Source organism: Orycteropus afer, unplaced genomic scaffold, assembly GCF_000298275.1.
Source record: "Orycteropus afer afer isolate SDZICR_OR568_19922 unplaced genomic scaffold, OryAfe1.0 scaffold00085, whole genome shotgun sequence".
Classification (NCBI taxonomy): Eukaryota; Metazoa; Chordata; class Mammalia; order Tubulidentata; family Orycteropodidae; genus Orycteropus; species Orycteropus afer.
The window spans coordinates 10069164-10082321 of NW_006921672.1; the positions used below are offsets into that span (position 1 = coordinate 10069164).

The window sequence follows — 13158 nt, forward strand, 5'->3', positions numbered from 1 at the left end:
ACTCACAGCCTCCACTCTGTGTGTTAAAGCAGAAAATAAGTTTGCAAACTGGTCCATTGTGGTACAGCTGTGCATGTAAGCCTCTCAGAACACTGCACAAGTTCAAGGGAGTCCAGGAGAGGACAGCTGAAGAATCTTTGGGAAAGAAGGTCAGCAGGAGATAAAATATATGGTGGCATAGTGCCTAAGGCATTTGACTGCTAACCAGAAAGAAGGCTGGCGGTTCAAACCCACCAGCCACTCCTCGGAAGGAAGGTTGGGCAATCTACTTCCATAGTGTACTGCCTCGGAAATCCAAGGAGGGGTTTCTATGAGTCGGGTCTGACTCGACAGCACATAACAACAACAACAATGAGTTTAGATGTTCACATCATAATTTGAAAATTCTCATTAAAAACTAAATTGCCATGTTTGACATATTCAGATTAGCAAATATCAAAAACAGTAGTGTCATAATTTTGGCAAGATATCACAAAAAGGCACTGGCACACACTGTTGAGGGAGGAAGAGAGTAAATTGTGCAACCTCATTGCAAGGCAGTTCAGCAGTATCTACTAAAACTATACATTCACATACTTGATGACCCACCTGTGATTCCATTTTTAGAAATTTATTCTATAGACATTGTCTTGGTTTTTAATACTGCTGTACCAGAAATACCACAAGTGGATGGCTTTAAAAACAGGAATTTATTCCCTTACAGTTTAGGAGTCTGGAAGTCCAAATTCAAAGTGTTGGTTCTAGGGGCTATGTGAAGGCCCCTTGACTTTTGGCTTCAGCTCTGCCTATCATTCCAACCCCAATGGAGACGGATGCATCTCCTAACTCAGGCAGATGCTGGCTGCTGAGGCTGATGAACCCAACGTTGGCAGGTAAAATGTCACAATCCCAAAATCGGAAGGCAACATGGCAGGCCACTGGTTCAAGTGCAGGAACTGGAGATGAAGAGTTGGCCAAATGCAGAATCCAAAATGTGCCAAAAGCTAGAACCTTTCCCAAAGTTTCTCCATATATATTGGAAGCAGGCCACACCCCAAAAGCAACTACTTAACTGCTCACAGCAGGTTCTACCATGGAGATAATTATAATCTCCTCATGGGGAATAACCACATCCAAATGCCAAGCCACTCAAAACCACAGTTCAACCAAGATGACACACAACCTTAACTACCACAGACATACTTACACAGACACATGTACAATGCTAACAAAGATATTCATTGCAGTAGCTTGAGTGACATAGGAAAGACTAGGGAGAAACTAAATACCTACCGATAGAAGACTGGTTAGATGAATTGCAGTACATCCATATAGTGACCATCTTGCAGCCATTACAAATAACAAGTCGACTTATATATACTACATAAAAATGGTACCTAAGATATTAGTGTACATGCATTCTCCTTTTTTCATGTACAAATTTTAAAGGTAATGTGCTCAGTATCCTGTTCTGTACATAGTCTTTTTTGTTTTGTTTTATTTTGTTTACCACTTAAACTAATATCTTAGTTTAAGTGGTAAAAAACAAAGACTATGTACAGAACAGGATACCCAGCTCATTACTTTTTAAATTTATTTTAAAAATGGAATGTACAGACACATCATATTTCCAGCAAAAATGAATCTCAAGCCATAAACTCAGATGTGGAAAATATATAACTTTATTTTCTCATAATTGAACTAAATTCTAATTTTAGCCTCAATAAACTATTACAGCAAGCAACTGAACCTTAATCTCAGTCACCTTGAGGGCCCTCTTTCTAAGGGGTTTCCCCCAAGTTTCAGAGACCTTTTTGCCATGGTGTAAGGGGAAAAGTAAGGGAGGGATCCGTCCTTGGTGTTGTCATCTAGCCATACTGCAGCCAATGAGACCTACAGGGACCCCTGCCTAGTTCTCCATGGTCAGGATGCCCAGGTGCCACCAGTTCATCCTCATTCTCACCATGGGCTCCATTGCTCTCAGGAATCCTCTGCTACATCTGTGCTACTCTGATGCACAAAGGTATTTTTCAGCTTCTGCACTACCTTGGGCCCCAGGGTTCTCTCTGAAGGAATCTCAGGCTCTTCTATCCAGACACCTGTTAGATAAATGAGCCAAAGATGGCGTCTGTGTATTAGCCTCAAGTTATTTACTTCTTTGTAGCAAGCTGAGGCCCATTAGCCCAAAACAACTGCAAGCACAAAACTCATATTTATATATATCCAATTGTTTTGAAAAATAGCCCAAATAAACTGCTTTTTAGCTACTTAGAGACTTCCTGCCTTATATACCTCACAAAACTGTACTCAACATCTGCTGGCCCCACATAAGATAAGATCTATAGTTTAAAAAGGACCCTAAGGTGCTACTAAGAGCCCTGATGGCTCAGTGGTTAAGTACTCGGAAGCATACTGAAGGATCAGCAGTTCGAACCCACCAGCCATTCCACGGGAGAAAGATGTGGCAGCCTCCTTCCATAAAGATTTACAACCTTGAAAACTCTGTAGGGTAGTTGCACTCTGTACTATAGGGTCACTCTGAGTTGGAATTGACTTGATAGCAGTGGGCTTGGTTCGGTTTTGTAAGGTGCTACTATCTTCAGAGATTCTCCACCTTGCTGCAGGAAGATATACGCACATAAGCCTTCCTCTCCTCCCTTATTCTCTTCCCCAGGGTTTTCGGGTCCTCTTCCCCTTCCCCTTGCACTGCCTTTGCCTCTGGAAGACCTCTTGTTATAGGGTCTATCGATGCATCCTTCTCAGTAAATAGCTTGTTGTACAATACTGCTATCTCCTGGTCATATCTTTTTCCTTGATCAGCCCAAACCTCCTCAAACCCACTGCAACACCCTTGGTTGTTTCTCCTCTGGGATCTTGGTGCCTCTTCTTGGAGTCTGGAAATGGTACTGCTCTACTAACGGCATATGCTCCCCTCAAGAGTCATCTTTACTCCTTCTCACATACTGCTATTGAGACATGAATTGTTCAACAGACAAGGCATTTAGCAAGAGTTAAACAGTGATGAGCTGTGGGCAGAGTAGCTGGTTCCAGGAACTAACCAATATGCTGTCCTCTATGACATCTGTGCTAAAGAAATCAAGGTCTAGCTCATTTCCAAAGTTCCATTGTATCAGTGGCCCTGAGTGTGAGAAACCGGGACACTCAGGGACCACTTTGCCGAATAACTCTAAAAGGTAGCTAAGAGCCACTCAGAGGAACAGGAAATATCCAGATGCTGTGATACAGTGGGGGTTGCTTGAAGCCAAAGCAATCTAGGTCCAAATCCTGGCTCAGCCATGGTCAAGTTATTTAACCTCTGTGAGATTCAACTGCCTCATCTTTTAAAAAGAGTTATAACATCTGCCCTACAAGAATGCCAGTTCTTGGAGGCAAGAGCTAACATTTAACACCAAGTGGGAGGAAGCCACTGCTATATAAAACTTCATTTTAAAGCTGTGAATTACATTCAGACATTTATTTTAAAGATCAAAGCAGGAGAGAGAAAAAGCAGGCTCAATATGGTGTAGAGGTTGCTGTTCCTATTAACGAAGGAAGGAAATTCACCAGAATCAAGAAACTGAAGTTAGACTGAGAAGAGAGCTGTAGCTTTCCTGAAAGGCATTGCCCCCAAAGTGGACACTAATATAGCAGGCCCCATGTTTTCTTCTCAGGGATTTCTCAATATTTTCTCCCTTGCTTCTCTTCTCAGAAAAAGTCATCCCTGCAAAGGGAACTTTCCAGCTGAGTTCATGGGGAAAAAAACAAGCTAGTTTCATGGAACCTGCTAAGTCCAGTCAATTAACTTCAGACAAAATGATGACGTGATACCATGAATGGTTCTTCCAGCAGGCACTTCTTACCACCAGGCCCAGTTTTAGTACTGGAAGCTAAAGCCCCCAAATGTGGCCAGCCAGCCCCTTCCCTATAAAGACAAGGTTGACTTGGACTATGCCAGCCTTTACTCAGGCATTGGCAGTCAATCTCACTTCTCCATTTCTCCATGTTGTATTTTTCTCTTATGGATCTCAAGATGTGATGAGCAGTGAGGCTAATAACTATTTTTCCAGTTACTGGTAACCACATTCAGAAATCAGGATCACCACTGGGCATAAGCTGCATTACTCTTGAGTCTCCAAATTGAAGTTCTACAGGAATCATAGTGGCCCTTAGAATTACAGAATGCCTCTCAGGACTTAGATGTATTATCTTATGACTTTCACTCTGATGGTCCCAAAAAGGAAATAAGACCCATGGCATTGGGTTTCCATGCCCTGGATGGACTCAATATAGAAGAGTTGCTGAGAAGGCTCTGTCCCCCAAAGCAAAATTTTCTCATTCTTTGAACTAATGCAAACACTCAAACACAATTTGCTCTTTAACGCAAATTATTAAATGCACCATTTTTTTCTGAATGCATTTAGCTGTTAGAGTAAAAAGCCTGTGGCCATAGGTGAGCTTTGAAATTGGCCAATCAGTTTAGGATTTGCACCTAACCACTATACAATACAGGCTCTGGATGACGTTATATGGTTCTTTCTCCTTTTCAGAATATTTTCGTTTCTGTTATTGATAAGCCATGACAGATTTGGGGCATAAGTAGGAAAGATAACATTACCCATATTTTACAGCAGGAAAAAAAAAAAAATGCTGAGACTTCAGACACATTAAGTGATGATTCTAAAGCCCCACAGCAAATCGGAGATAAAATCAAGACTAGGAGTATTCATTCTTTCAACAAGTATTTATTAATTGTTGACTCTGTACCAAGCAGTGGGCTAGGCCCTGAGAAAGCAACAGTGAACAAAACAGACTATGTTTCTTATATCAACTAATTGTTTCAATTGGGAAAGTAAATGGATGAATAAACAATTTCGGCCATTGAGAGATGCTGTGACAAGAATTATCAGGACAGAGTGATGGGTTGTGAGTACTTCAGTTTGATGGACAGGGAGGGGCCCTCAGAGGAGATGGCATTTCAGCTGAGATCTGAATTACAAGAAGGCAGGAGTCGGGGGGACCATTCCAGGGAGGAGGAAGATCAGGGATAGGTGTCTTGGTATGTCCAAGAGACAGTCCAATGTGACTGGGTTGTGGTAAAGAAGAAGAGAATGAGGAGACAGAAATGGAAGGATAGCCTTGTAGGCCAGGTAAGCAAGCATAAAAATTTTGAAAATATTGTATTAATACAGTTCTAGTTACCCTTAAATCATCATGTCGAGTCACTGTCTACTCATTGAATCAATAGGTTCCCGTCTACTAGAAAAAATGAAATTATTGTTCAAATTTTACTATAAAATTAGATGGAGAGAAGGATTGTAGCCAGACAGTAGTCTTGAGAGTCAGGATTTCCTGATCACAGACCAGAAAAACTCCAAGTTAAAATTAGTGTCCTTAGAATACAAAAGCAACTTCAAGTCAAGTTCCACCCCCATGCCAAGATACTTCTTCAAACTGATTCCCATCTCTAAGTCTCTCCAGTGTAGTATCTGAGTCACAACTGGTAGTTGGGATCCAGCCACTAAGACGTGATCTTATTTGGGGAAAACCAGGAGCTAGGAAGGAAGGATCCCAATTAAGATTTCACTTTTTCTGGTGTCTTATAGACTTTGGACAAAAAAATCTTACTGCCATTGAGTCAGATCTGACTCATAGCAACCCTTCCTTGGGTTTCCCAGGTGGTAATCACTACGGATAATATATTGCCCAATCTTTCTCCCAAGAAATGGCTGGTGGGTTTGAACCACTAGCCTTCTGATTAGCAGTCAGATGCCTTAGGCGCTACACCACCAAAGCTCCTATAGACTTTGGACAGGCCTATACATACAGAAAGTCAGAGTTAGAAGCCTGATTTGTCTGAAAGTGTAACAAGCATTTCTCTTTGGGTATTCCTTAGCCACATCCACCACTGCTGGTCCACAGGCATTCAGAATCGGCTCCCAGTACTGGCTCCACAGGCTGAACTAGGTCCACGAGAGGTGTGGGGGGCACAGCTTGGATGAGGAGCACAGGGAGGTGGCACACAGGAGGCAGGGGTGGCACATGGATTGCAAGGAAGTCTGCAGAGATACAGAAAAGATGAGCAAAGTTAAGGAAGGGAAATGAATGGGAGTCTCAGCAATGTGTATGGAGCATGAAACAGAAGTCTCTAATCCAGAAACAACGGGACATGGACCCAACTGAGTTCCTCAGCCATTAACCCTCTAATGTGCTCCCTTAGGGTTAGACTTTAAAAAAAAAAAAAAAAAAAAAAAAAACAGTTGCTGTGGGGTTGACTTGGACTCGTGGCAACACCATGAGTGTCAGAGTAGAACTGTGCTTGATAGAGTTTTTATTGGCTGATTTTTCGGAAGCAGATCACAAGGCTTTTCTTCTGGGGAGCCTCTGGGTGAACTTGAACTTTGAACTTTTGGTTAGCAGCCAAGTGTGATTTGCATCACCAAGGGTTAGACTAGGTGGTCTCTAAAATACCTTCTAGAGTTAAGGTTTTCTAGATTAGTCAGGTTCCATCCCAAAGGGCAGAAACTAATAAGAAGAATTTAAGAAATGAGAAGCAAGTCCAAAACCTGTTGGATCTAGAGTCAAATTTTGTATTTGAAGAACAGCCCCATTTCTACTCTCATCAGTCCCTGGCTACACCAGGAAGCCCCATTGGAGACCTGGCAAATGACAGCCACCTCTAAATAACTTTCATTCCCTTCACACTGTCAGTGACACAGAGGGCACAGTCGAGGTCTGAGCCATGAATCACAGAGCAGGAGTATTTTGGGAACCTTGTTCTTTATAGACAAGCGCTTTTGTTACCTTGAGGATCTCATAAGAATTGGGTAAATGATTTGGCCAGAAATTGCCTAGATCACACCTACTTGCAGTCCTCGCTCTCCAGAAGGTTCCGGTATGTGGCGATCTCACCCTCCAGCCGGGCCCTGACATCCAGCAGCACCTGGTACTCCTGGTTCTGCCGCTCCAGGTCAGCCCGGATCTCGGCCAGTTGCTCCTCCACACTGCTGATCAGGCTTTGCATCTGGGCCAGCTCAGTGCTGTAGCGGGCCTCGGATTCACACAAAGAGTTCTGCAGGCAGTCTTTCTACAATGGAAAGGAATGGGGTAAAAACCCAGGACCTCCAGGGAAACTTCCACTTGCCTCAAATCTTAGCAATGATAACTATGGCCAGAGCTGCCACAATATGGGAACTCACCAAAACCAAAAACCAAACCCACTGCCATCAAGTCAATTCTGACTCATAGTAACCCTATAGGACAGAGTAGGATTGCCCCATAGGGTCTCTAAGACAGTAAATCTTCACAGAAGCAAACTGCCTTGTCTTTGTCCCAGAGAGCAACTGGTGGGTCTGAACCACCAACCTTTCGGGTTAGCAACCAAATGCCTTAACCATCCTGCCACCAAAGTTCCTTAGAAACTCAACAGGCACAGGGCAAATTTTAGAAACTCATACCCCAGAGCTCTAGATATCTCGAATTGACTGTAAACAAAATAGCACTGCCTCCAAAGCTCAACTGGCTGTACCTTGTCCATCCCTATATCTGAGATATCTACAAAAAGAACTCAATAAATCTTTGTACAATGAATGCCTAAGCTTCAATATTAAAGAAGGAGAAGGTTTTTAATGCATGTTTTTCTGGATTTGACCTGCCCTTGACTGTAAATATAAAAATTAAATCACCGATCAATGGTTATGGAGGTGGAAGGACCTTGGTAGTGAGATTACAAAATAAAAGACTGCCAGGTGATGGTATGCAGCATTCTCATTGTGGGGAGAGTGAAGGAGGACACATACCAGAGTATGCTGGGCTTGGCGCTCAACCTCCAGAGTGTTCACCGTGCATCTCAGCTCCAGGATCTCTGACTGGCAGCACTGCAGCTCCTCGGAGCAGGACATGGCCTGCAGGCTGATGCCTTCAGACTAAAGCACAGGGGTCAAACAACAGTGACTTAGTCACTCACTGACCCAGAACAGAAACCAACCCCTTCCTGCTCTGCAGTACCATCCTCACCTGAGCTTGGAACCACTGCTCCACATCCTGGCGGTTGGTCTCCACCATGGCCTCGTACTGGCACCGCATCTCCCCCAGCACCCTGTTCAGGTCTGTGGTGGGCTCAGTGTCCAGCTCGATCCGGAGCTTGTCCCCTAGCTGACACTTAAGAGTATTCACTTCCTGAAGAGACAGAGGAACCAACACCCAAAATGAGAAATGAAACAGGCTGTTGCCAGAGAAGATAGCATCCAGACCTTTACCTGACAAATAGTATAAAACATGGAAGATCTTGCCCAGGGTCCTGATGAGAAGGGCCCATTAGGAGATTCTCCTAAATTCAGGGGGCAAATCTTTGGAGAAAAGCAGCTTCCACACTGCCACATTCCAGACTCAGTCCCAGATCAACAGTTTATCTTGATGCCACCTGAGCCTAGGTTCTAATCTAAGAGCCACAGGATGGGGCAAAGTGGAGAGCTTCCTTCTCTGCCCAATACCCTCACCCACGAGTCTCCAGCTCATAAGCCAGACCTGCTCATGGTTGCTCTTGAGGCAAAACAGCTCCTCCTTCAGGGACTCCTGCTGGGCTTCCAGGTCGGCCTTGGCCAGGCTCAGGTCATCCAGGAGCTTGTGCATCCCACACATGTCCGCCTCCACCAGCTTACGCAGGGAGAGCTCACTCTCATGCCTTCCATCACAAGAGATGCAGGGTCAACAAGGTTGCCATCAAAAGCACCCTCAGCTGTCCCCACCTTCCATCTCCTTCACCACCTTGGATCCTGATTGGTTCATTGTGCTCACTCCCCTCAGAGATGAATTAGACTCAGCCCTTCTTCTCAAAGAGCTCATGGTCTAGTGAAGCATTCAAAGATCATTTTATCATTGTACATTGGGGCAACTGAGGTTCTGCAAGATTAACTGACTTGCCTAAGAGTATGTATCTTAGGTACATAGTACAGAACTCATGCCATTGCATGGGCTACAGGTAACCAGGATAAGCAATAGCCAAGTGCATTATCATTGATTTGCTCCCTTATTCCTAGTTTGAGGCTGTTTGCCTATCTCCCACTTTTATTTAGTAGGACCGCCTGCTACATGAGGGACCCATAAATAGATCTGGACACTGATTGGTCTAAAAATGGCTCCCCTGACACATATATGAAATTCAATGGCTATCCTTGCTGAGTTCATGCTCTTTCTCTCTCTTTTTTCTTTTTTAAACTCCCTTTTTCCCCCACCCCAGCCCCGGTAACCACTCATGTACTTTTGTCTCTATATATTTGCCATTTGAGATATTTCATATGAGTGGGATCATACAATATCTGTCCTTTTGTATCAAACTTGTTCAGTTCATTCTTGAAATTACCTTATTTAGCTTTGGCTAATGAAGATGGGCCACCTCATCTTCCATTTTAGGGAAATAAATGAAAGAAAACTAAACGCACTAGGTTACACCATGCGTACCTGATTTAATGATGTTTTTCTCTTCCACCCCCTACAAGTTTTAGCTCTAGTAAAAAGTTTAATTGAGGGATTTAGGAAGGAGGAAAACAGACAGAAATTGACTCCTTTAACAAGTGTTTAGGCATTGGAGGAAGAAGTCATTCTGGGCCCTCTTTCAGCCTTACTTACTTGATTCTGAAGTCGTCGGCAGCCAGCTTTGCGTTGTCAACTTGTGTGATCAACCTGGCATTCTCAGCCTTGCTGCACAGGATCTGAGGAAACCCAAGAAGAGAGTTCTCATACCCACAAAGCATACCTATGACTCCACCTGCACATGTGCTATCCCCATTCACATCTCAAAAGAATCCAGAGCTCAAACTCTTTGAGCCCTAACTGCTGTTTTTGCCCTCCATGCCTTCTGCTCTCTTCAGACCCAGCATACTCCAGGTTACTGCAAACCTCACCTTCTGCTGGAGAGCCTCAATAGTCTGGAAGTAGGACTGGTAGTCTGGACACACGTTGGTCTCTGGGCATTTGCTAGACTCTCGGATCTTAGTCTCCAGCTCTGCATTCTCCTGCTCCAGCTGTTGTACCTTCTGTAGGTAGTTGGCCAGGCGGTCATTCAGAAACTGCATGGTCTCCTTCTCATGGCCATTCAGGGAACCTTCACTATAAGGCCCACAGCTTCCAATGTTGCCTGGAATGTGACAGGTCCCTGGCAAGGGGCAAGCAGTGTGGCAACTGGAGGGCAGACAGAGGCTGGGTCGGCCCAGAGGGGTGGACCCAACACGGACTCGGTTGGCATGAGCCAGGGTGGCCGAGAAGCACAGGGAGCCTGCCTTGACCCCTTTCCCAGGCCGGCCTCCAACATCAGTGGAGGAAATGGAGACATTGGTTGTTCCATGAGCCTTGATGGTGCCCAGAGGGTAGGAGGATCTGATGAAGGTGGAAGTCATGGTGTTGGGCTGAGGATACACAGAAGCTTCAGATCAGCTGGGAAGACAAAGCCACTGAATTTGGAAACCTCTTTCCATTCTAGCCCTTTTATACCCCATCCCAGGTGGGTGTTGGCTCAATGCTTTGACCTCTCGCCTTGATTATCTACCTATTGTTGTATATAATCCTGTTACTCAGTTGTTGAGTTTACCATTAAGAGTCCTCATCTCATTAAAGGAATTTTGATGAATCTGAGGTGCCTCTTCACTCTTTGATATCAGAGCTATTGTTAGAATGTCAGAAGTTTATATTGCTTTTCAAAGAACAAAAAGTTTTTTTCAGACATCAGATGTTTAGACTTTGACCAGATGGTCACCTCTTTGTTAATGTGCCCACAGTGAAGACATGAATATCCTGCTGGCCATTTGTGTAGTAAAAGGGACAAACCCTTAAAACTGTAGTGATGCTTACCAGGGTTAAAACTCAATCAGGCTTCCCTGTAAAGGGAAGAAACTGATTCTTGGTGTTGCTGGTTATGATGGTTGATTATCAAGAAACTCTACATTTCTTTTTCTTTGGTTGTTTACATTTCAGATTTACTTTAAGGAATAATAAAATTTAGACAATTTTATCCATACATCTCTTAGACATGTCCTATATACCTGGCACTGTGCCACGTGCTTCACATGCAATTGGTTAAGCATGACACAGTTCCTGTTCCACAGGAAACAACCAAACTTGGGTAGCTGTGGATGTTTCAAATAGGGTGTTTGGTGCAAGGGTGGCTCTGAAGATTATGGCTGGTCTGGATGAGGAAGGGTGAGCTCAAGATAGAAAGAAGCAAATGAAGAAATTTTTTTTTACTCTCAAACGACAGAACTTGACCATAAAACACAAGACACATTTCAGTATTGCAATCACTCTAGGCCCTCTTCCTGCCCTACTTCCTTAAGTAATAAACTGATTCTAAAGTCTATTATAGAGTATCTACCATATCTGTTGGAATCCCTGGGTGGTGGAAACAGCTAATGTGCTTGGCTGCTAACCAAAGATTTGAGGGTCAAGTCCATCCAGAGAGGCTTTGGAAGAAAGGTCTGACAATCTACTGCCAAGAAATCAGCCACTGAAAACCCTAAGGAACACAGTTCTCCTCTGACACACACAGGGTCACCTTGATTCGGAATTGACTCAGTGGCAACTGTAATGATACCATGTTTTGAGGGATTGACCAGTGATAGTGCTTAATCCTTATTACCATAGTGTGAGGTGGTATTCTTATCTTCATTTTATAAGAAATAATGATAACAGAGACAAAGTGTATGTGAACTGCTGTATGGAAAGTGAATTTGCTCTGTAAATTTTCACCCAAATCACAATAAAATAAGAAAGAAAGAATGATAACAATAATGACAATAATAGTAATACATTTCCTTGGAAGGAAGGTTCAGCAATCTACTTCCATAGTGACACTGCCTCGGAAACCCAAGGAAGGGTTGCTATGCATCAGGTCCAACTCAATGGCACATAACAACAACAACAGTAATACATTGAGAACCAGAGGTGTGAAGTCATTTTTCTTAGATCAAACCCATAATAAAGTGCCAACATTTATTCTAAAAATCAGTTTCTTTCAGACTCTAGAGCCTATTCTCATTGCTCCTCACCACCACGACACCCCCACTCCTACTCCTTAACCCCAAGGAGAATAATCTGTGTCATTTATGTCACTAAGAAGAATTAAAAGGCCTAGAAACTGGGCAAGAAGTTGAAATTAAGAGATTAAAAAAAAAAGCCTGATATTCTATATTTTTCTTTTTGTGTCTCAGAAAATATATATATTGGGATAGCAAGACAATAGGACAATGTTTCTCCAAGGGCTATGTGAGAAGACACCCAGGGAAAAGCTCTGTCTACAAAATGGCTAGACTAGATCCCACACCCCAATAGCTCTTGGTACTAGAGAACCAAGACAGCTGACTGCCGAGGTCCCAAAAGTTTTCTCTCAAAATTTGTGGCAAGAGATAGATAAACTACTAGGACTGAGAAAAACTCAATGCGAACAAGACCCCCCAAATGCTTCTAACTAGATTTTTGAGAAAATAACTATTTACTGGAGCTCTGGGCATTGAACAAAATGTGAACAGACATGTGTAATAGGACCAGATGTTTGTATGTGAAGCGCAAGATATTGGAACTCTATCAAGAAAAATATACGAAACTTGGAAATCATGTTCAGAATGTGTTTCTCAGAAAAGCTAAGGAATGGTCAGCTCCAGCCTAAGGATGACACAGAGTTCACCAGTGACCCCCACCCTCATACCTAAGAGTGCCTTCCTTCCCAACCCTTTAAAAAGAGTCCTTTTACTGGCACCATCTGTAGGTGACTTTACCCTCCCAGGCCATCCCATCCTTCAGAGGCCTCTGGGTACAATCTGCATCTGTTACATCTTCAAATACCCCTTTGTTACTCTCCTCTGCCTCATCACATAGCAATAGCTTCTCTATAAACCTGAGAATCAGACTTATAAAGTTCTCTTCTTTGATATGCTAAATAGAATCTAACTTTTGACCTTATTCTCTGGCAGAATTCACTCCATTCGTTAAAATCCATGACTTCCTCCATCTCACAATACACAACACTTGTCACCTTACAACATCACTGCTGAGGTTTTGCATGCCCAATGATACTCCTCTCTGCTGAAGCTTGATCTATGGTCCTGGCTTGTGCTACTCCTATGTGTGCTATTTTGAATACACAGATGCCGCGTGTCCCTTTGTTAAGTTCGCTTGCTTCTCTAATTTGCATTT

General features: G+C 43.3%; 1 protein-coding gene across 1 annotated transcript; it reads right to left on the minus strand.

Moving 5' to 3' along the window:
• Positions 1-5902: 5902 nt before the first annotated feature.
• Positions 5903-10370, minus strand: LOC103198022 (keratin, type I cuticular Ha8-like). Its single transcript, XM_007942114.1, has 7 exons — positions 9879-10370; positions 9604-9686; positions 8503-8659; positions 7993-8154; positions 7776-7901; positions 6843-7063; positions 5903-6035 (listed from the first exon to the last, which is right to left on the minus strand). The coding sequence occupies exons 1-7, from the start codon at positions 10368-10370 to the stop codon at positions 5903-5905; spliced, it is 1374 nt and encodes a 457-aa protein (XP_007940305.1).
• Positions 10371-13158: the final 2788 nt, after the last annotated feature.

Excerpts from the sequence above, each read along its gene's own strand:
- LOC103198022 (XM_007942114.1), bottom strand. The coding sequence starts at position 10,370 with ATGACTTCCACCTTCATCAGATCCTCCTACCCTCTGGGCACCATCAAG. Across the intron at positions 7,902-7,992 it reads AGCAGTGGTTCCAAGCTCAG|TCTGAAGGCATCAGCCTGCA; the intron begins GTGAGGATGGTA and ends CCTGTGCTTTAG. Across the intron at positions 6,036-6,842 it reads CTGGAGAGCGAGGACTGCAA|ACTTCCTTGCAATCCATGTG; the intron begins GTAGGTGTGATC and ends GTATCTCTGCAG.